The 24,169-nt window shown below is 38.5% G+C and overlaps 3 protein-coding genes across 5 annotated transcripts; 2 read left to right on the top strand and 1 right to left on the bottom strand.

Annotated features, from left to right (window-relative positions):
- Window positions 1-282: 282 nt before the first annotated feature.
- PIGZ (phosphatidylinositol glycan anchor biosynthesis class Z) lies at window positions 283-11,317 on the top strand. Of its 3 annotated transcripts, XM_072408187.1 has the most exons (4): window positions 283-853; window positions 8,506-8,631; window positions 9,368-9,700; window positions 10,439-11,317. In XM_072408187.1, exons 2-4 carry the CDS (start codon window positions 8,514-8,516, stop codon window positions 10,924-10,926), a joined length of 939 nt encoding a protein of 312 aa, XP_072264288.1. In that variant the 5' UTR covers window positions 283-853; window positions 8,506-8,513; the 3' UTR covers window positions 10,927-11,317. The 3 variants fall into 3 exon arrangements, with proteins under 3 accessions (XP_072264288.1, XP_072264286.1, XP_072264287.1); XM_072408185.1 differs by having other exon boundaries at window positions 288-853; window positions 9,368-11,317; XM_072408186.1 differs by lacking the exon at window positions 283-853 and having other exon boundaries at window positions 8,419-8,631; window positions 9,368-11,317.
- Window positions 11,318-18,137: 6,820 nt separating this feature from the next.
- Window positions 18,138-18,790, bottom strand: NCBP2AS2 (NCBP2 antisense 2 (head to head)). Its single transcript, XM_072408184.1, has 2 exons — window positions 18,691-18,790; window positions 18,138-18,613 (listed from the first exon to the last, which is right to left on the bottom strand). The coding sequence occupies exon 2, from the start codon at window positions 18,555-18,557 to the stop codon at window positions 18,240-18,242; it is 318 nt and encodes a 105-aa protein (XP_072264285.1). The 5' UTR covers window positions 18,558-18,613; window positions 18,691-18,790; the 3' UTR covers window positions 18,138-18,239.
- On the top strand, window positions 18,779-22,554 carry NCBP2 (nuclear cap binding protein subunit 2). Its single transcript, XM_072408183.1, has 4 exons — window positions 18,779-18,937; window positions 21,050-21,231; window positions 21,701-21,839; window positions 22,462-22,554. Exons 1-4 carry the CDS (start codon window positions 18,872-18,874, stop codon window positions 22,531-22,533), a joined length of 459 nt encoding a protein of 152 aa, XP_072264284.1. The 5' UTR covers window positions 18,779-18,871; the 3' UTR covers window positions 22,534-22,554.
- Window positions 22,555-24,169: the final 1,615 nt, after the last annotated feature.

The raw sequence follows: 24,169 nt of genomic DNA, 5'->3' as shown, positions 1-24,169 counted from the left end.
TAATAATAATAATAATAATACTATTAATAAATGGACCTCTAGAGGGACTGATAAGGGACTTTGATTAAACACAAGAGAGACAAGCACAGCATAACTGACTATTGCATCTCTCACAGCCACAAAGACTGGGTAGTGCCCAGAGTTGTTACCAGAGTCAGTGTCAGCAGCCTTGGAACATAGATGCAGATTAACAGATCACTTGTTCTTGCATTATTTGCTCCTGGGTACTTTGAACATTTTCTAGTGCCAACATTTTTAATTTATATTGTTTTTTAGTTATGAACTATATAAAGTGCCTAGATTGCAGTTGCTTCCAAAATGTTGCAGACATGAAAACTGTCAATTTGGCTCATCCTGTTCTGTACTGCTGCAGCTGAGTAGGCATTTGTCTCTCTCTAATAATTCCTTCCATATTTCAGTGTCACAGCTAGCAGTGTTCTCCACAAAGCATGGCCATTGAACAGGCTGGCTGCAGACTGTCAGCATGGCATGACTCCTGGCTGGCTGAGTGTTGGAATGTCCATGGTGGCAGCAGCACAGAAGTGGTTAATGGGCGATGAGTGCTGAGCTCTTTGTTGGATTGTCTCTGCTGCAGACAGTGATGGTGTTAAGAAGATTTCATCCTGTGTGCAAGCTTTTGTCTGGGGATCTGGGTTGGTTGGTCTTCACTAGCACAGAAAACGAATTTTCTCCCTAGCATAAATATTCTGCTTGCATGTAAAACAACCCCAACCTTGGATTTGTATTGATACTGGATCATTCTACGGACTTGAGGCAATGAGCAGTGTATTGCATATGGAACCAGACATGGAAGTGACAGTGCCAGCATAGTATTTACACATTGCTATAAGAGGTAGGTAATACCCTACACATTTAATATATTTGTCAGTGGAGGATCAGCATATCCTGACATGCAGTGCACTATTGCTTGATGATACATTGTACGTGATACATTGTACAGAATACGTTTTACGGTTACTGACAGATAATAAGTGTTTATAGTAGATCATTTAGCATTGAGGATGAAGAACAATAATACAATTGGTTTTAGGAAACGTGCAGGGTAGATGAGGTTGAATCTGCCATTAACGATGGGTTGTACGGCGACCTCTGGTGGTTGAAACGCGCACACACAGGCTGCAATATATATGCAGACTGACTTCTGTTCCACTGTGCATTGTACAAAGGGCTGCTGTATAATTATTTTTTTTTTACTAAATTTAACATAAGTTGTTATTAAAAAAGAAATCTTCAGCTGAGAATGAGAAAAATATTTGTTGTTTCTTTTTTGAATCACTGATGGAAAAATACACACAAATGGAACCCCTAGTACTGTGCAATCAATGAGTACAAAGCACAACCTTATAAAAAATACTACACTTGTAAAAAAAAATAACCAGTCATAATATTATTTCAATAGTTTGGTGTCATCAGAATAGTAAATTAGAAATGCTTGCTATTTATTCGTGTATATTACAGATTGCCGATAAAAAAAAAAATTATGTTTTTTTGCATCTTTTTTTTTAGTTTGCCTACTATCACATTATTATTATGTATGGAAAACAGCATATACTAAAAAACAATCAAGTTTTTTAATCTAATTGCAAATATTGAAGAAAAGTATACAAAAATAGGAGACAATACGACCCCCAACTGGCTGAACAGAATAAATGTACAGAATTCCTATTACATGTTGTTTCTACTGTCACATTTAATTAGAGAGTAAGATAAAAAGTAAAAGGTAATGCAGGTATTGGAAAGATGCTTACAATAAATTCTGACTCTTGTATCTCAGTAATTCTTTAAAATGTTGTGTAATAATTGGCATTTAAACTTGTGCAAAACCTGGAAATGTGTAAGAGTTACATCATAAACATTGTATAGAAGAGATTATCTTTACTGAAAGCTGCAAGCCAAAATGATCACTTTTTCCAGATATATAGACAACTGAAGTTATATAGACAGCTTGACTTTTCTGCGTAGGTCAGCCTTAACCCCACCCTTCCATGTTCCAGGTCTTCTTGTTGGTGTTGCCTGTACAGAGTTGGATCATTCTACTGTCACTTCCATTGGTAGAAATTGGATGTCTGTACACATCTTAAATCAACCACACTGTCTCGGCTTCCTTTCTTTCAAGGGTTCGCCATTGCGCCTAACGTCCCCAACTTCTTTCTCCAGGGTTGTTCCTGATGTCACCTTATCTTGCACTGTACAGGACCAGGTGATGTGTCTTCCTCTAAATGTAAAATAAAAGAGTGCTGATCTTACTGCACATTGAAGCAGCCCACAGCCTCCTGGGATATGTAATGCATGTTTCCCCAGAGGCTTAAAGGTTTTCCCTTTAGTCTTTACCACAGCGGTAATAAAGACATAGGGGGTAGCAGACCTCAAAAAAGTTTTAAAACATAAATCATATAAAATAATTCAAAAAAGAAAATATAGCCACTCTTTTACAAAAGCTTGAAAATGTGATGATAAGTCTGTTTAACAAACCACACTCCCTGCACATGGGAGAAGGCAGAGGATCCTTATGACTTGGAGCAGGGGTGTCAATCTCAAATACACAGAGGGACAAAATTAAAAACTTAGACAAAGTTGCGGGCCAACCTTGAAATTTATTGAATATAGTAAGGAAATTTTTCCTTCTCATTAGATATAAACCATTTTCATTTGGAAACAAAGAGGTTTTGCTTAACGTTCAATCTGGAACAAGCCTATAATAGAGAAAGTAAAACATAAAAATGTTTTTTTAATTTTATTCAACAAAAAATCATATGCCTCTTTCTCTATTTGTAGCCTTCTGAGTTAAATTTCAACGGTAACCTTTTTGCACAGGCTAACAATAATAATAACAATATTCTTCTATGAAAATCCAACCATTCAAGTCCATGCCTTGGAGTAGAAAGGAAAAGTACAGCTGAGGGGAAGTGCTGGAAATGCCAGGCACGGCCAATGCTAAATCTTCTGGGTGGCCCGCCACTGAAACTCCCTGTTTATTGAAATAGCACCGCTACTAAAATTCCCGGCATTACTTGCGTCTAAATAACAGTCCAATGCGGGGCCACGCATAGGCAGAGAGCCCGCTGGTCTATAGACTCGAGTGATGCCAGGAATTGTAGTAGCGGCGCTATTTTAATGCAGCAGCGGGCAAGCTGCAGTTAATATTCAGGAATCAGGCGGGTCAAAGGGCAATTATAAAGAGGGGGTTAGTCTGAGGGGAGAGGTCGATTGTCAGAAGAATCATCAAGGTAAGGAAAATTTAAGCCCACCAGAGAAAATTTGGCCTTATTATGGCAGATATCGAAAAAAAGAATGGGCAAAAACAGCAAGACCTATATGTGTAAACATAATTAAGACCAAATGATTTTCAGCTATAATATCATGTGGCAAATATTGTCTTTGGGCGATTGTCTCTTGTGTCATTATAAAATATTATGCATGCTCAAGCTATGAAAGTGTTGTTTAAATCAAATGCTATAGATTCCACATAAATCAATTGTAATTTCAAGTTTTACCACTTCAAAGGTAGAAAAGTCTAAGCAGGGTACATATAATATAGGGTAAATCAAACACAATCAAGTCCAGAGTAAGTAAAGTGTGGATACTTGTTGGCCCTTTCTATTGGTTAAACCCAGTACAACATTTAGATATTTCCCTAATTCCAGCTGGACTGAATGAAGGAAACCATTACTTTCCCATGCTGTAGTTTTTTCTGATGCATTGTAACCTAATCAATTGTCATTAGTAAAGCACACCACTTAGTACATTTAAAACCAAATAAACAGAACTTGGAGCGTTGGTTATACAAAATAAATTTGCTGATATATAGTTGATATTTTTTAACTTATGGGTGCAAAGCTCTTACACCAAAGACACCTAGACTCGAGAGAAAGATGCAAGCTGCTATCATCCTATCTATCACAGGAATATTCTGCATCTTCTATCCACTTTATCAAAATAAACCTACAGATCCTATCAATCTGACATTCACATTCCACTCCAAGTTATTTATGTACACTGCTGCCAGTAATTCACATCATAGGTCCTTCCAAGAAAGAAAAGCACATCAGCTAGATCATTGATGCACTTATCTCTCTCAATAAAACCATTTATCTTCTTTAGGTTACAGGGCTTTAATAATCTATATCTTGTGGGATGGTGTCATACCTCCTTTTTATATACTAAAATGGGAATGCTAAGTATATGTTTTTTCCCATGTTCTGAGTACGGATGGGTTAGATCAAGTTTTTAATGCTGTGACCCTTATGGGAATATTTCTTCTCTCTGGAATACATTTTTCACCTATTTTTGTGAAAAATCCACTTTTGGTATTATCCCTGACTGCATAGACTCACAACAATAATATTATTATTATCGTGTATTTATATAGCTCAAACATTGCGCAGTGCTTTACAAAATCCATAGTTACCTGTATGTCACTGTCTCTCAGAGGAGCTCACAATCTTTTATATCCATACCAATACTGTTTATACCAATATTTTTAACACAGTCTAAGGCCAATTGTTTGGGTCCAATAAACTGCTAATTTTTGGGATGTGGGAGGAAGGTGCAGTGTCTGGAAAAAACACACCAAAACATGGGTAAAACATACAAACTCAATGCAAGTAGTGTCCTGTCTAAGATTCAAACATTGAACCCCAGTGCTTCAAAGGCAAAAATGCTAGCCATCCTGGTACACCATTGCAATGATTTTAATTAAAAAATGAAGCAGATTTACTGTGATAATATGTCACCGATATATAACTTAATCGTTCATAATGCCGCAGAGAAAAAAAAAGTAAAATCAATATAGATTTTTCAAATTTTCTTTGCTACTTTACATACATTTTGGTGTAATCCATTGCTTTTAAAAGTCAGATAATTAATTTAAGGCAGTTTATCTGTGCAAAATTTAGTTGCAAAATCGTGTTAAAATAATAACATTTGTTTCTCTTTGATGTCAGGATTTGTTAGATAAATCTAGTATTAAAAAGGAAAGAACTTGGCACAATTGTAAAACCAGCTATGGCAAAAAAAAAAAACAATTATCAAAACAAACCAAATTCTATTTGGATTTTTTAAGCCATGTAGGATATACAGAATTCATGTGAAAAAAAAAAACAGATTTTGGGTCTGATGTAACCAAATTTTAGGTTTTAGACTGATGAAGCCAATAGTAAACATGCTTCATTGTACAACAGAAGTTTAGGCTACATAATAGCTGCCCAAGACAAACGGTCATGCTCGTTTCAGGTGAAAATCTGACATATATAGCACATAATTTCCAGTGACAATTCTCTGATATCCATCAGATGTCTATACAAAGCTATAGACTGAGGCAGATGTTTATTTTTCATTAAAAAAATGACACTGAATACCCTGGAGTGGGTTTAAACAACGGGTCTGGATGTTTTAAAATATCCCAGACGCAGACCTAATCAAATTAAACTGATGTTTTCTATCAGTTCCTATTGACCCTGACAAAGCTAGAGATATGTCAAGGAGAATGGGCAGAATCCAGATGTGCAAAGCTGTTTGAGTTCTATCTTAAAGACTATCAGCTAAAATTGCACTTCTTACCAACTATAAGGGAAGTGAATGTTTATACAGTTTCTGATTTTTTTTATATTAATTGTAATTGCAGAAATGTTTTGAATTTCAAAGTGTACATATGAAGCAATAAAATCCCAAATAAATCAATTGTATCCCCCCTCCTTTTGTGTGATACTTCCCCCACCTCCTAGATTGTAAGCTCTTTGGTGCAGAGTCCTCTCCTCCTCCTGTGTCACTGTCTGTCATTTGAAACCCCTATTTAATGTACAGCTCTGTGTAATATGTTGGCGCTATATAATTCCCATTTATTAAATAATAATAATATTCAATTTTCCATTTTATTCTAATTGGATTCCAGTTTGTAATACCACTGAATCTAAAAATGTTCAAAGGTTCATATACTGATGTAAAAAACACTGTATTTGAAAGATATACTTCTAAAAGAGTTTAGCATCAGAATTGTCCTGGTACCAGAGAGCAAGTCATTGAGAATCTCACTTATGGGTACAAAACCCCAAAATAGACTAGCTCTGAAAGTGTCTGTCTTTTACCATCTCTTTAACATCCCTTGGTGTACATATAAGTGCTAAGCCAAGCTAAAGCACCATATAGATGTCAAATCACTATACTAGTGGAAACAATCTTTTGTGATGAATGAACAACTGCTTTAGACACAGCACCATTCTCCTTAATGGATTTGGTGGAACGGGAGGACAAGAGAGCGGCCCTCTGCTCTGCTCTCCCCCAATTGAAAAATACAGTGGTCATTCCCAATTGGTCATTCATCAATCCACCAGGAACTACATCGGGGGATTACTGTACACACAACAGATTTTTGCCTGAGATGAGCATATCCATTTGTCTCAGACACCGATCATCTGGCGTGTGCAACATTTCAGAGTTTGTGAGCAATCACTGGCTTTTGATATAAAAAGAATAACATATTATTACATTTTTTTTTACCAATTTTCTTTTTGCTGTGCTTCTTTAAATCTAATACTGAGTTATCTTTAGAAACCACAGGTTTTTCCCAAGAGACCAGTTTTCTTGTGAACTCAAGTAAGAGACATTGTGATGTGTTGAATGGAAAGATAGATCTTTTATCGAAAATGGAGAGTCTAATATAATTGTGGTAGCAAATCAATGAAGCTTGCAGTACTGTCTAAAAGGAAAATGTATTTTTACAGATGACCTTTGGAGAGCCTGAATCAGATATTACTGAAAATAGTAAATGGCATCTTGCTGGTAATGCTCTGAGCATTTATTTCTATACCGTAAGTCTGTGTTTAAAATGTGTATCAGCTTAGCTGCACAACTGGTGATGATCCCAAGCACGGTGCCCACAATACCAATTGGAAACAGACATGCTAATTAATTACAAACAAGGGGAGGAACTGTATAATGGAGGTTCAATATAACTACACTATCAGTGATAGATTGGACGGCATTGGATAATGTAAGTTTCCTTGTCTTCAGTGCAATTTGATAATAATATTATGCCTCTTGCTACGCATTTTTAACATGGTCCTTATATCATTTCCAACAGTTGCTATTAACATCTTGTCCTGACCGTTCTTCATGTTCATTAACAAAATGAACTGACACTACTCTCTAAGATCAGTCATGTTTGAATTTTTATTTAATTTAATTATATAGACAATGCACCACATAGTGGATTTATGTCAATATAGTCTCTTAAACCTCTTTTTTTCTGACTTCTAGTTTGATTGGCCAATGACACTTTGATATGCCATTTGAAATTTCTTAATTTTGCAAAGGTTGAGATAATTGTGAGTTAAATTATACTCTGGATTTATACACACTAATTATTAACCTTGTACATGTGACAGTCGAACAACTAACATCACTTCATCTACTCTGTCTCTGTCTACTCTGTCTCGCTAAACACATTACAGTCAGAGTTATTTTGTTCACCAAATTTTCAAATGACCAAATTAACTTCTATATCGATACTAACTATCAATTTATATTTCAGAAATTCAATGCATGTTTAACTTTAGAGATGCACTGCTTCAACCGTCCCCCATTAAATCTGTACAGCATTACTCTAAATGTAAATTGATGTCCTCTTGTTAGCATCTATTTATGACTTGTTATTGATTATATGTATATACAAAGTTGAGATTTTGCCTTTGTTTATGTTTAGAGATACTTCTGTCTAATGATCCCCTGAGGAAGCCTAAAGGCGAAACGCGTCGGGACCCAATCGCACCTTCCTTCTTAATACTAGTAGGATTATCTTGTTTAGATTAGAGATGAAAACCACCCCCCTTGTTTTGGGACACACTTAGGTGGTTTGTTACTGTACATATGATGTATTGTTTGTAAAATATAATTTTGTTTTTTTATTTATATTTTCACAGTATTCAAGTCCCTTGATTTAGGGAACAATTGTGAACTTTATGACTAAACATTTTGCCACAACAAACAAATACCCTGTCTTCTTTCTTCTCTTTACTACCTCTTTACTACATTTGGAACAATATTACCATAAGGGTATGTGGCCTTCTTTTGATTAGCAGAGATTGATCAGCATCTTTCCTTCCTTTATTCTAATCTCAGTTATTTATATCTGTATAAGTACTTGATAGTTCCTCTGTAACATCTATTGTAAATGTATTTTGTTTATCTTCTGTCTATTATCACGGAGGAGTCGGCATTTCATGATGGTATTTGCTTCTTTTATATTCCTAATAAATATATGGAAATAATATGGAAAATAACCTAAAGGGTACCAAGGATGCTGTATACAAGCAAGCCATATCATTTATTAGATGAACTGATTGCTCCAACCTGTCCTGCTTCATTTTGACTATAGCCACATTTAATCAGTTTGAAACGGCTTAAAACATGGTTCTAATAAAGTATTCCATAATGAATATTGTCATGTTTTTGACGTGAGTCATATATTAAAAGATGTATTTATTGCAGCTGCAGCGATGGAGAACTGGATGTTGTGGGGAGCTCTTAGTCTTCTAAGGGTGATATGGTGCCTCGCTCCACAGAAGGGATACCTTCATCCTGATGAATTCTTTCAGTCTCCTGAAGTGATGGCAGGTATGGGTCTAAAACATTTTATAAAATCCTGTCTCCAGGCACAAATCTGTCCCATTTACAGTGCTAAATCTGTATCACAGACATTACGGTTTTCTGTCCAAATTTACAAATACTGTAGACAGTAGATTCTTTTGAGTCTAATTGTGTCACTCACTATGTTTTCTGATAAATGTTTCCTGTTTCTGCATTTCTGCTGCCTAGACATTGGGATGGAAAAAAATTATTGGAAATGCAAAAAACATTATCCCTTGCAAACAGCCTAGCTTTGCTAGGACAACTAAAATGTATACTGTCCTTAAATACAGAAACTCTAGGATGTTTAGCATTGTATTAGGATTTACTTTAAAAGATATAATGGTAAGGTAGCATAGCGGAATGCAAAGCACCCAACATGGGATTATGCCAGCCTGGGTGCTTACATTTGGCTACGCTTCCTTGCTGAGTACCCTGGTACGCTGGTCTGAACCTCAGATGTCTTTGTGTCTTCATTGTTGGGGGACACAGCACCAAGTCAACCTAAAAAAAAAACCAAAGTGATGGTTAGCTACGGTTGCAAGAATTGTCACAGCCTGAATTTATTGGCTTAGTCTCTTCTTTGTGGGAGGAGTGATGTGCTTTTAGAGCTTGAGCTCATTACTACCAACAGTGTTATTCATTTTGATTATTGCACAGGAAAGATGTTCATATACTATATGTATAATCATTTGTTTACTGGGTTGTTTTTTTGTTCAACCAGGAGATATTTTGGATCTGGATACCAACCGTCCCTGGGAATTTCTGCCTGTCTTTCCTTGTAGGACAGTGCTCATTCCTCTTCTAACATCTGGCACAGCTTTCTGGATTGTTGGAATACTCCATCAGATGGGTTTGCAGACTGTTTTTAACTATAGCTACATTCTTTTAGTACTTCCACGTCTCTTCATAACAGTCCTTTCTTTTCTTCTGGACTACACTGTCTACCGGGTTGCATCAGTCTGTGCCTTGAATCCATGGAAGGCATTGCTCCTCCTATCTGCATCCCATGTAACTTTAGTATTCTACACAAGAACCATCAGCAATGCTATAGAAGGTATATTATTTGCTCTATTACTGCTCTTTACATCACCTTCCAGCTGTAACATACAATCAAGATGTAGGGCACCCAAGGCTTACAATCTAATCGGTATGGTCTTGGCAGCTGGATTTTTTAATAGACCAACATTTCTCTTTTTTGCTTTTATGCCACTACTTTATTGGGCTTCTCAAAATGATCTGTCGCGATTCTCTTACACATCAATTATAAATGTAATCAAGCTGTTACCTAGCACATTTGTTACAGCCACCATTTTCATAGTGTCTGATACAATATACTATACTGGACATTACCCTTTTTTGATAAACAACATGGAAAATTATGCTCATAACCAGAGACAGACAATTATCCTAACTCCTTTTAACTTTCTTCATTATAATCTCAACCCTAACAATCTTGCAGAGCATGGGATTCACCCTCCCATAACCCACTTGGTAGTCAATAGTTTGATGCTTTTTGGCTTCCTTCATTTATCTGCAGTGTTCTCTGGCATTAACCTATTAAAGAAACGGATATGGCCTAACTATAACCCTCATAACACTGAATGTGAAAGAATATCTTCACATGAGGCCAGGTTATTGCTGTTTTATTTTGTTCCACTGACAGCTCTGTCATTATTTAACCATCAAGAACCTCGCTTCCTTATTCCCTTGTTGTTACCCCTGGTTTTATTAGTTTCCAGTTATAGCAGAACAACAAAAATAAAATGTGTGATTGTTGTGTTTAATGTCCTAGGAGCCCTTTTCTTTGGCTGCCTTCATCAAGCTGGAATAATTCCCAGTTTATTCCACATACAGAACATTTTGCAGTGCACATCCAGCTCTGGGAACTTGTCACATCACCATACAATACTATTCACACACACTTACATGCCTCCCCATTACTTGTTAAACCTAAGAAAAGGCCAGACATCAGTGGACATTATTGATCTTGCTGGATTTGATAAGGACAAACTGTGTCAAGAACTGCAGGCCATCCAAGAAGATCTGACTCACAGAAATACACAACTACTAGAAGCAATCAGCCATGATTTCATAGTTGTGCTTCCTGGTACTCTCATTCCAGTAATAGATAACTGTGACTTAACCTACAAATCTGACACCTGGTTTAGTCCACATTTATCTATGGAAGATCCTCCAACACTTTCTCACTTGCTTCAAGGAAATTTATTGAGTTACCTAGCCCTGCATGTAATTGAAGTGGAAGTGCCAACAGCAAGGTGATGGAAGGAAAGATGAATGCTATGTATGATTTGTAAAAATGAAAATAAACTCTATTCTCATTTTTTAACAAATATTTAACTGAAAATGTTATGGGTAAAATAGTTGTAATTAAAGACTATTTTCTAAGTATCTGATTAATAATTACCATATTTCCTAAAATATCAATCATTACATTTATATAAAACTATAGATGAAGAAGGAAGATGGGACAGCGCTGGATGAAGTCCACTAGGATCGCAGAGGGAGTGTTTTTGTTTTTTTAGTGATAATTACTCTTTAAGCATCAACAACTGCAAAAATATTAAAGCCAAGAACTTTCAGGATTAGTAGTCAGTAGTGAAACTCTGTATATCTGTCATAACATAGCTTTCCTTTAAAGGTGAGTTCTAGCCCTTTCCTCCCCTAAAATCTCTCCGGCCCACCCCTTTGATTAACTAGATTTCAGTTGTTTCAGTCATGGAAGATCATCATCATATGTCAGCAATACCACAGCTTCCTGTTTTCAGAAAGCCATGTACAGCACACAACTGATTTCTCTAACCAGCCATGGACTGCCAGCATTGTTATTCCTATGCCAAGTTATCCTTTCAAGGAACCTATATTTAGACCTGACCCACAGACTTGATTTGGCACAGAAGAGCAGTGATGCACAGTTATCATGCAGGGCCTACAAATTGGAAAGAGCAAATCTGAAAGTCTACTTGCACAAACAATACATAGAACAAAAGCAGGTCTTTATTGCAGATAGGGACAGTAATTAAGTCATACTTACCTGCCAGATCGATATCTTCTGAAAAAATGTTGATCTGCACATGCATTCATGCAGCATATAATGCCAGGTATCCTGATATCCAATGGGGCCGCCAAGACTGAATGAACTCGTGTGCACTGGAGTTAAGTCATCTCAGCCTAGCCAATACTGATGGCTGATGATCCGAAGCAGGGAGATTAGTAGAAAAAAGATAGTGGCGCCCATACCAGAATGGGGACAAGTGAATGTGTTTAAACAAATGCGATCAGGCTGGTAAGGTTATTTTATCACAGAAAGGACATTGCCTGCCCCTTCTGCAGAAAGGCTACGTACACACGTCAGTCAATTCTTGTCCGATAATCGCCTCAGGGCTGATATTGGGCGAGAATCTGGCATCCTGGCGAATCCACAAATGATGAACAATGAACAATTGTAATGGAACTATAGGGGAGAGAGAGCAGCCGGGTGCCGCTCCTCCCCTCTCCATAGAGCAGAACGCACTGTATGTACAGCACTCGTTAATGAATCGTGCAGTCTTTCAGCGATGGATTAGATTGTGAAAGATCCTTTCCAACAACAATTATTGCACGTGTGTATGCAGCCTAAGGACCTGCAATTTTTATCTTTTTAATTCTGCTTTAAGCTGATCTCACCCATATATCCATAAAAAAACTGCAACAAGGTTTACATTGCTGGTACTGACATTTTAAAACTAAACATGCCCCAGTAGTAACTGAATGAGACATATCCAAAGTATGTGGTGATTTCTATGGCTAAACCCCTCCAGCTCAGGCACAGCAGTAAGCAGCCAGTAACACTGCACCATACACAAAGGTAAATTTGCCAGAGATCTTAACTGACATTTGACAATGAATCAAAAAATCAGCATGACTAAGGTCATCCCTGAATAAAGAATATAGAGAAATGAATACATAACCTTTACGGGTAGTTTGCCTTGGTCCATTTGGCTGCCTCTTCCAATGATGTTGTTCTCAAAACACAAACAAATTGTAAGCTATTCTACTGTCCCTTTTGTTTTGCTTCACACGCTTGCATAATCATGGCTCCAATGCCACTTGGCAGAGACAACAGAATCACATTTTATGGCCCTCTAGACTTCTTCTAAAGATATGTTTAGGAGGTTGGTGCAGTGTAACCTGTAAATGGGTGAGAGGGCCGTGGCCACCAGTTAATAGAGCAGCAAAAGCAATCTGGTTCTTATAAGGCTTTAACAAAACAACCAGAAACTTTGAACCAAACTTTGCAGAACCAGACATTGGTTTTTAAAACCAGACTTGCTGAATGCTAAATCAATGGCTTTAGAACTTTGAGAGTGTAAGGTACATCATTTATATGAACAACAGGAGTCCTGATTTCACTCTCACCTTCTTGATCCGCAAGCTTCTTTCAGGTCAGGCATTCAGAAAATAATTGAAATAAATCTGTTTTGAGAGAAACTGAGAAGCTGCCATTGCTGTCCTCTCCTAAAGATATTATTTTGCTTGTCTGTCATTCTAACCTTATTTCAATCCAGCCAGGGACTTAAAACAAGTTGCAGTCAACGGCTTTGGACTTTTCTCTGATTTGTATACAACCAGTGATTCTGACAACATTTAGCTAGTTAGCAAAACAGCAAGGTGAATATCAATGTTTTTAGAATGGTCAGCCTTGGCTGGCCCTGTAATGTTGTAATATTTCATGACAGGTTAACTTAGAATATGTTAGCATTGGTCCTCTAGCTTTAATGGGAGATTACAAAAGTAGCCTTTTGTTTTTAGTACAACGTTGCTTTTGTGTTATTATATTTGTAACATTATAAGGTTTATATTTTTTTATAGGATGTTGTGTGTTATTTTATGTTCCCTTTATCTCTCACTCTATATATATATAAATATATTGTATATATATATATATATATATATATTTGATGTGCTTCCTTATTCTTTAGTTATATTGCTGGCTGATGTACTCTGGCTGCACCTCCAGCAGTAGTAGCAGTGGGCTGGTAACCTAGCAACAGTAGCAGGACTTGGAAATATGTATGAGAGGAGAGTGCTGGAAGCACATAGTATGCAAGACAACAGAACATGAGAGAAGCCAACTCAGCTAAACTACCAATGTTTGAGAGTATATGTTAACTTCACAAAGCCACATAAGGACTCTGATGTGTTTCCAGGGAAACCAAGGCCTGTTTACCCTTATCAAGCTGCTTTTAAGAGAGTCTTGCTGGAGAAAACCCATATTATCCATTAAACATTTAAACGCCTTTAAGTGGGGTAACCCTCTGAGTTACAATGACTTCATTTTACAACAAATCAACTTCGCTGCTTTGTGAAACAAACTCAGCCAGAAAGAGTAAATTAGAAGTCTGAAGACAGATATGCGGTTGTTTCAGTTTCTTGTGTGTGTGCACCTTGGATTTTTCTCTGTTACCATTTGCAGACAATCAACATCTGCCTTGACACATTCCATGGTGATTAGATTCAATGGTCAGTGTAGAATGGCTTTCCCTTGCTTTAATTCTATGGGAATACAAATGCAACTATCAATGAATTCTAAATGATCTCAGAAACTTTTCCATACTGGTGCTAAACAACTGATATCCCTGCCGCAAGTCCAAAATAAGGACACAAACTCTTAGGCGGCTATGAATTCTGAGATACATTCCTAACACTCAAGAGAACTAAAGAATATTCTTAGATAAGCTGCAAAATATCCCTAACATTACTGAACAAGCCAGTTGTATGAGCTCTGAAAAATGAGAATATTCACAGATAATTATAGTGTTATCATTCAGGTATATGGTGCCAATGTAATATATAGCAACTGAGAATACAGTGATGACTCGGCTAACAAAGATAGCTCGTTCAAGAATCACATTTGTTAGCCCCAAAGTGATTTCTCATGGGTTTCTATAGAAAATCATTTAATTCACTCTGGATGCTACCCACAATTTAGTTTTATAAAAATAGTAAAAAGCACAATATAAAAGGTTAAAAACTCTCCAAAGGTTGGGATGAACAGCATCCCATTTAGAACAGTCTCAACCTATTATTAGGCAGCATGGAGTCAGTTACTGTATGAAATCCTCATCTTTATGGATCCTAGACATTTAATAAGTTCTGGAGCAAGCTGTGTTTTGATATGCAAAACGAAACAACTGCTGAGTTTGTCGTGGTCATTAAAGAGGTACAAGAGGTTGCAGAAAAGCTCACCCCCCTAAGATCACCCACAACCTCAGCTGTGTTTAGCAAAAGATTTCTTCTACAAGTTATGCAAACCGCCCCCTCCCCCCATCAAGCCTCTGTCCTGCACACAAGCAGCAGGGAAGCCCCGTTCATATGTAAAGCGATGTCTTTCTCTCACTTTCTGATACAGTATACAGGAAGTACTGTAAATTTGTCATGCAGTATGTTATCAGGCATCTTACCTCCTGCTTTTTTTTTTTGCATTTGTTAGCAGAGTCTCTTTAACAGTGAAAAAACCGCCATAATGAGAACCTAGAAACCCCATGCAGATAGTGAAAATATAAACCTTAGAAATGTTAGGAGAGAATACTAAATGCAGAGATACAGGTTGTGAAGCAAATTTTACAATTAGGGAGAAATCATTGGTCTTGTAAAAAAAACTATAATGCCCTATTTGCTTTTATTGTTGCAATAAGGAAGACAACATCTGCAATCTCTTTAAAAAATAAAGATATTGGTGCTTCAATTTTAGCAAATAAAACATTATGGTGGAAATATACTCATATACCCTACACAGAGGCACTGGGTCTAATTTATTAAAGCACACCAACACTGGAGAAGATAGACTATAATAGCAGAACTTGGGTTATCCAGCCAACCTGGAATGGATTCCTTAAAAATCATTTTATATTAGTTGGAAAATGTTTTCAGTCCTGGACCAGATCCATTTCATCTTCTCGAGTCTTGGAGAGCTTTATTAAATCAGGCCCAATGTGCACAAGCTCCCTAACTTGTGTTGACATCTTCCTCTACTTTTCTTTGGATGTAGGAGCTCCGACAGTCTTGATTGACCAAGGCACCATAAATGAGCTGCCTCACATGCATGAAGTTTGCTCATCTTGGCATATGCTTTACTCTAAGCTGAACAAGCACAGCTCAGTGTGCATAGTAAGTTAAAAAACGCAGGTAAGAATTCTTAATTTCCTGAGGCTGCAATTCCTGCTTCTAATATATAAGGGCTAATAAGTATTATACATTTTTATTTCATTTTAAGTTAAAGTTAGCAATAAGGGGGTGGTACCTTAGTGAGGGGCTGGGTGTTGTATGCCTATGTTGTAATATATAATATGGATCAACGTGTCACACTGCCAGCCCCTTATGAAGGTCAATTGACTGAAACATGTAGGAAAGAATTTTGGATTTTTTTCAATTGCTTTCTACTATATATTATTAATCTGCACAGAGTTTATAATAATATTCCCCATATTTATGACATGAGTGGGTAGTCGGAGTGAATGGTGGAGATTCTTTTTCCCTTTGGGATATACATTTATCTATTGGGGAGATATGACAGTTTTCTACAAAGAGAATTTGTACGTGCATAAGAGTGTAACACCAGGAGAATCCACTGAATGAGAAGGAACTCTTAAGCTGCGTACACACGTGCAATTTTTGTCGTTAGAAAGGATCTTTCACGATCCTTTCCAACGACAAAGGACTACACGATGCATGAACGGTGCTGTACATACAGCACCGTTCTGCTCTATGGAGAGGGGAGGGGGAGAGCGACGGAGCGGCACCCTGCTGCGCGCTCTCCCCTTCCCTTTCATTAGGATCGGTCATCGTTCATCGTCCGTGGATCCGCCAGGATGGTCGTTCGGACAATGGACGCCGCCGACTGTACACACGCCAGATTCTCGCCCGATATCTGGCCGATGCCGATTATCGGGTGATAAAAATCTGACGTGTGTACGCAGCTTTACACTTATATGAGGTCTTTGAGTCCGGTAAGCTGTGTGGTCATTTATTGGTATAGGTATTGACACATAGGCGTAAAGAAAAAAAAAAAGGCTAACTAGACTGAAGAGACTCCGCTTATAATGGAATGATCCACAGTTCTGATATTTACAACACAGAGGTTATGATTGGTTAAAACCCACTGAAAAAAGTTCACTGCAGAACACTTGATGCATACCTCTCTAGAAGGCTAAATTTGCACCTTGGTAGAGAAACATCCTGCAGCATTTTCTTCAACATCTGATTCTTCTTCTGGCCTCCGACATAACAGTGATAGAAGGGCCCATGAAGGTGTCCCAAATGTTGGAAGGGGGGTTTTAGCTCATTGACAGGGTCAGGATCAGATTTCTCTGCCCTCTTGAGACTATTTAAGTGTTCATAATAACCTGCATTTTTCAATAAAACATAGCATGGGGAGCTTCAATAATTAACTTTATTGATTGAGATTAGGGCTAGGTTCACTTTTCTATATGTGGTTTTTTTTATTTTAGTTCTGTCAATAAATTAATAATTGCTAAGAGAAGAGTTGCTTTTTATACACTGAAATACATGTCTCCTGTGTTTTTATGCACTGTAATAAATCAGTAGGGCCTTTAACCTGTTACTGCACTTAAAAAACTAATTTGGGTAATGTAGCCTCACACATGAGCACTGGAAACATTGGTAAAGCTGCCCATATTTTGATAAATGAAATATATCTCCTCGGGGCAGGGTCCTCTGCTCCTCCTGTATCACTGTCTGTATTTGTCTGTCATTTGCAAACCCTATTAAACCCCGAGCGGTAATCCCGAGTGTGGATTGAGGTAAAAAAAAAAACATGCTGAAAGCGGTAACCCTGAGCCACCCTCGGGGTAGCTAAAAAAAAGAAAAAAAAACAAACGTACCTGATCCCATCGGAGTCCTACCAGTCAGATCCCATCCTTGGGCTGCGTCCTCTTCTTCTGATCTTCAGCCAGTGAGTGCACTGACGTTCCCTGGGAGTTCCCGATGACGCAAGTGCATGCAGATGGCGCAGCAGGAAATTCAAATAATTTTGTATTGGATTCAATACAAAATAACTGTACTGAATCCAATACAAAGGAATCATATATATAATTATATTATATATATGTATTATACATGCTACTATACAGTTATATTACAGGTTTTAGTATTTTTATGCACCCTTGTTTTAACTGATTTTTTTTATTTAAAGTTTAATATTAAATATTGTACATATCTTGGTCAGTTATGCCTAAAATTTTTTCCATGTATAACAGTTTACCGCTTTTGGCATAAAAATACTGACATAATTTGACTGCCAGGGAGGTAAATGTACAGCTCTGTGTAATATGTTGGCGCTATATAAATCCTGTTTATTATTAATAATAATAATAATAATAATAATAATAATAAATCATCAAGGTGTAGGGCTCAGCTCCAGCCAATGTCACTAGCAGAATACACAGGCTAGGTGGCGCTAGAGAGCCATAGTAGACAATTGTAATTTAGTTTTTATTGGGGTGCATGGAATACATGAGGAATGATGGCTGCCACTCATTGCTGGGTACACCTATCAGGCTGACTCCCTGTCCACTTCACTTGCCATCTGGTTTCTTTATCTCTTTGATTTCCTTCATGCCAGTCCTCAGCTCCTTGATAAACGTGTCCTTCACCCTCTCTATCTTGCGGCCCATGTCCCCAAGGTTCCTAGGAACGTCTCCCGCCTCCTGGCTGAGTTGTCGGACGGTATCCGAGCGGAGAAGGCGCTGTGCCGCGTCCTTGCCGGTCAGCTGGGCCTTAGTGACGGCGAAGGCGGTGATCTGCGCGGCTCTCCGGATAGGTCGGGACTCGGAGAGTTTCTCGATCAGCTGAGGGTTATTCAGCAAGGTGAAGAGGAGCCGACGGAGCACCATGTCTGTCTGAGTCGCCCTCTTGTGGCTGGGCACCGAGCTCCACAGATGGCAGAACCCTGGGGGAAAGATTCGAGCTGTCAGAAGAATCACAATACATTCTATTTACACACACCGACCATCTTCAGCTACTTACTTGCTGTGCTCTTCTCACTATTTGCCCTCCCTAAAGATGGCGGAGGAAGACGCGGATGTGACCCCGGAAGTAATAGTGCGTGCTTCCTGCTTATTGGTTCGTCATTGTCGCAAAAAGAGGAAGCGTTTTACTGCTGGTGTGCGGCGGCGGCGTTGGTTGGTGTTCTGGAGACATCGGAAAGATGCTGAACGCTCTGAAGAGCGACTCCTATGTGGAGCTCAGCCAGTACCGGGACCAGCATTTCAAGGTAGGGGGTCAGGGTGTACACCGGTATGTAGTATGGGAGGCCATTATTATCTCTATAGATAGAATATGTTCCTAGCACTGTGTTCCCTTGTATCGGTCACATAGGAGTTTAATTGGCCCAGGTTAACGCCCCCAATATATAAAGAACAGATCAGCAATGACATCCTGCTCATCTCCCACCATACAGGTACGCTCACTAACCGGTGGTCTGTAGGTCTGGCCGGTGCGCCCCCTAGTGGGGTCAGGAGAAGGCCCCTGCTTAGGGGGGTGCACCAGCCATAGATGCGGACCATGTCCCCCATATGCATCGCAGGCTCAGGGCGGTGTGCGGGTTGTGTCTCTGGCCTCAGACCTGTGATAGGAGAGTGGGCGAGTTCTGGCATCATGGCGTCATTCTGGGGGAAGTTTCTTCCCCTTTGAGTGACACACAGCTCCTCGCATATGTGCAGAGTCCAGAGTCCAAAAATTTAGTAGTCCATGACGTCCAAAAAGGTTGGTGAGCACTGGCTTACAGGATGATGTACAAAGAACACACACATCCTACCCATGTGTCTATAGGTTGCTGCACAGCCTGTATGCACTATAAACTTCCTATGGGAAATGTATCCATTCCCAGGAGTAAATATGAAATGTACTGTGGTTTCATGGACTGGACTGGAGAGATTCCTGTTAAAACGTAACTAAACTTAGAATTTTCACATTACGTAAAAGGGTAGACAAACCTTTTATGTAAGGTAAAAAATTCTGTTTGTTTTTTTTTTAAGTGCAACACCCTTTTTAAGAAAAAAAAGGTGCAGCATCATTCCATAGGCAATTGAGAATGAATGGGAGCGCAAAGCCTCCCGGAATACCTACGTCACGCATCCCGGGAGGCTCTTGGGTGCTCCCTCTGTGCATGCACAAGCATCTTGGTTTGGGCACATTTGAGTTTACTTCCTCTTTAAAGACACTTTCCTTTATAGGTGGAAAACCATCAATCCCTCCGTGATCTTAGTCTAGTAGGTCCTACACCACCCCATCGCCCTGGTAAGGACTGGACACTAGGTTCTTTAATCTTCTTCCTCCTCCTGCTGACTTCACACGATCTCACATTGTGCAGGTGCAAAATTTAGTGACACCCCCTCCTGTTAATGTAAAATAAAAATGTGCCAGCGCAAGATCAGCACTTGTATTTTTACATTCCAGGAAAGTTCCTCCTGGTCATGCTTTAAATTATATTTACCTATAAGAAGCCGCCTACAGCCTCCTGGGATAGGTGACGTATGGCTCCGGTTCCTCTGCCGTGGTGCTAAAGATAGAGGTGGAACCCCCCCTCCTTCCAATTGGGGAAAAATAAAGTGATGGGTCTGCTTTAAGAGGATATGCAGCAACTTTGAGATCTCAGTGAATCATGAGGGTTGTATTTTAAAACTAATTTATAAAAAGTACTGGTATTCTTTAAACTGAAACTGTAGAATGCTGCCAAACTGTCCAATGGTTAGTGTGAAATAACTGATTAAAGTGTCAGTCTATTCTACTTTTTCTGATGACAGTTAAAGAACATAAAATATTTTCTTTATTAGTTACCTTATTTTAGATTCGATAATGGCATAATTAGGTCTATGTGCTATGCAATGCAAATTATGGCTGATGGGTTTGCCTGGCGTTTGGAAGCCATACGCGAATAACAAAATACTTTGGTCCTAATCTATATAAAACTGGGATAAAAAATTAGATGGACATACAAGTTCAGTCCAATGCCAGTGACTCCAGTCTTTGCTCCTTTGCTGATGGGCTCTACAGCATGGCACACTTTAAAGTGTTGAAAGGTAACATTGTCCCTGTAGCTTTAGATGAACTCAATACTATTTGTATATTTGCCCCTATTTGATCTAACCTGCTCTAGGGGACTTTAGGTGCTGATAGGTAAAAGTGAGAAGTCCTCTGACCGGCCCTTCTTTACAGATGGCCTAAGCTTGTGATGATACAAAAAACACTGCTTCTTCAGAGTGAGAAGAAACAAAAAGGGGTTTTCTTTTTGATATAAAATTGTGTTGAACAAACAGACCATAAGGCATTGGTATGTTTTCTTTCTTTACAACAGCATTGTATATCATTTTTGTCTTTCTTCCAGGGCAAAAGAGATGAGCAAGAGAAATTGTTGAAACAAAGCTGCACTTTGTATGTTGGAAACCTTTCATTTTATACAACAGAAGAACAGATTCATGAATTGTTCAGCAAGAGTGGAGATGTGAAAAGGATCATAATGGGTCTGGATAAAGTAAAAAAAACTGCCTGCGGATTCTGCTTTGTGGAGTATCCTTTCTGTTGTCATTTTAGTTGTGAATCTGTGTTTTCACAAGCCTTTGCCAAACGCAAATGACTGAAATATCAAAACCTTTTCAAGGCTGTACTCCTGAGTTCCTGAAAGCTTCCCAGACACAAAGTCAGTCTCCCACCAAATGTTGTGATGGGTGGACATTTGCAACACACCTCCCACTGACAACCCCCCCCCCCCCCCCTCACTCCTCCATAGGGCTAGACACTGTAACCACCCACTTCACAGGCTCCTGTATGTGTGTGTGTATTCCATTAGGGTAACCCTGAAAACAAAAATTACATTGGCTTCAGGTGATCAAAAAGAAATGAATCAAAATGTAGAAAAAGGTCACGGAGCAGATGCTGACCTAAACTTGTGATATTTTCCTGGATATTGGCAAGTTCATGAATGCTTTTGCTAGTTGCCTTGAACTGTTTTGTTGTTGTGCCTTAATTCTGTCTTCAGATATTACACCAGGGCAGATTCTGAGCATGCCATGAGATTTATCAATGGAACTCGCTTGGATGACCGGATTATCAGAACAGATTGGGATGCTGGCTTCAAAGAAGGAAGGCAATATGGACGTGGCAAATCAGGTGGTCAGGTAAGAGAGGGGGGAAATTGAGTTACAGCCCCAAACTATTTATAAGACCATGGATAGATTTTCATATTGCATTAAAGCTTAATTTTAACCTGTGGCTAGGCTAACAGTAAGTGAGCCCTAAAAAAGCCCTTAGTTACCTCTGTAGCTACCAACGCTATGGAGCAGTTCTTTCTTATCCTCCCGGGTGGTATGAATAAAGTATTTTTAAATGTCAAATCGGTACATTTAAAAATTCTTTTTTTAAATTCCCTCTTGGTCTGCCTCCCAGCTGCGCAGTTCTGCCCTCCAGCCACATGATCTCACTGCCCGGCCAGCATGCTGCCTGGCTAGCATGCTGCTTCCCCCCAAAATTGACCTTACACTGTATTAATGACATATGACTATGGTAGGGACATTGGATAGTGAGCTCCTTTGAGGGACAGCGAGTGACATAATATTGGACTTTGTACAGCGCTGTGTAATATGTTGTTGCTATATAAATACTGTGTAATAATAATAAGGAGCCCCACAAATAGGATGGGATCATCCTGATAGGTTCATTTTCTAAGTGATATTGAATATAACTTTTTATGGTGGTTATCAGCCATGATGTTTCATATAACATTTTATTTGTTCATTTCAGGTCAGAGATGAGTATCGTAAAGATTATGATGCAGGAAGGGGAGGCTATGGTAAAGTTGTACAGACATTTTGAAGAAAGGATGGCCAAGCTCAAGATTTTTTTTTTTTTTTTTCCCCTTTGTGTGAAAATGTAAGGCCTTTATTTTTTTTTATTTTTTTTAGATAATAACATTGTTTTAGGTTTTTTTTTTAATGTGACAAAAATGAATAAGGGTGTATTTGCTCATCAGGCTTTATTTTTTAAGCCGTTCTACATGAAAGTTAAGGGTCCTATACACTTATTGAGTGGTGGTCAGTAGGAAGAATGCCAGATAGCCAAAAAGATCATTGTTATCAGTTAAACTGATCTGAGCCCTAAATTGCTCAAGGGAACCTCAAGCATTCCAAAGAACCCTGGTTTAGAAACATTGGTATGATGTGGATTATTAAGTCCCAATAAAATAAAAAAATAAAATGTGCTTACTTGCGATCATGAGCAAGGCAAATATACATTTAAAGATTTAAAAATGCGTGTAGCATTTAACAAGCAAATTACTTGGCTCTCTGGATATTTTGTGGCAGTGCCTAGAAAATCTGATATATTAGAATAAATCTTAAATCTGATATGAAATTTAGATATATAACATGTCTAAAGGGAAACCATATTGTAAAATGCTTTAATGAAAAAGGATATTGAAAAACCAAATTATATGTTTGAGGCTGCAGGTAATATGAGTGGTTACTATGGTAAACTATTGGCTGGTGGTTGTTACAGCTACCAGTGACAAGGAGCACAGCTTTAATGTAGTAACTGGCCAACATATACTTATCACTAGCCAGTAGGAGTGCCCCCCTAATAGTTGGTAGATGGCCTAGGGAAGTTTATGCTATTTGCTTGCAGTCGGGGCTATCCAAGGTTAACACATGCGGCCAGATGCACAGTAATGAAGCACCTCCCTTCTGCGTATGTAGAAACCAAAAGTATACTTGCCCATTATAATCTGCACTATCTTGGATATAAACACTTTTGTGGAACAAATTTGCTATAGCTATAGGATTTGTTTATGAATTTACCCCATAGCATATTAATGTTTAATGTAGAACTAAATCCTGCTTTACTCAGACCTGTAGTGATCCTACGTAGCTCACAGCTGCTTGGCCACTCACACCACAGCACTTGCAGATTTGACAGTGGGCACTACTGAGTGGTACTAAAACTCTCACTCCCACCCCATTAACTTTCTATTGAACTGCAACGGGTAGATATGCTACTTGTTGCATCCTTTCAGAGCCAGATCACTGGCATGAGACAGTGGCAAATATACCATATCGCCAGTCTGAAAATAGCCTTAAAGTGATTTCTGTTTCCTCAGTTTTGTCACCAGCTCATCCCCGAAGCTGCTCTTGGGGACTGCAGAAATAGTGCTTAAATAATTGTTAGGTTCCAGGTAAGATTTAAATCTTTGTGGAAAGCAAGAAGTGTTTTTACTTTTTAAAGTGTCTCGCCTGCCTGTCATTGTAGAGCTGGGGAAGAGGTATAAAATGTAACTTTGGTTGGAAAATTAGATGTGTATGTCTACAGGGCATATTTGTTAGACAATGTGGTCCTTTACTGATCACATTCAGGAAGTTTCCACACAGCAGTTTGTGAGCATACTTTTACTTGTGATACGCTAAAGGATAATACAATAAAACAAAAATGGTGGAGTAAGAAGGAAGAGAAGAAAAAC

This window comes from Pyxicephalus adspersus, chromosome 4 (genome assembly GCF_032062135.1).
Source record: "Pyxicephalus adspersus chromosome 4, UCB_Pads_2.0, whole genome shotgun sequence".
Lineage (NCBI taxonomy): Eukaryota > Metazoa > Chordata > Amphibia > Anura > Pyxicephalidae > Pyxicephalus > Pyxicephalus adspersus.
This window is presented reverse-complemented; position numbering and strand designations above follow the sequence as displayed.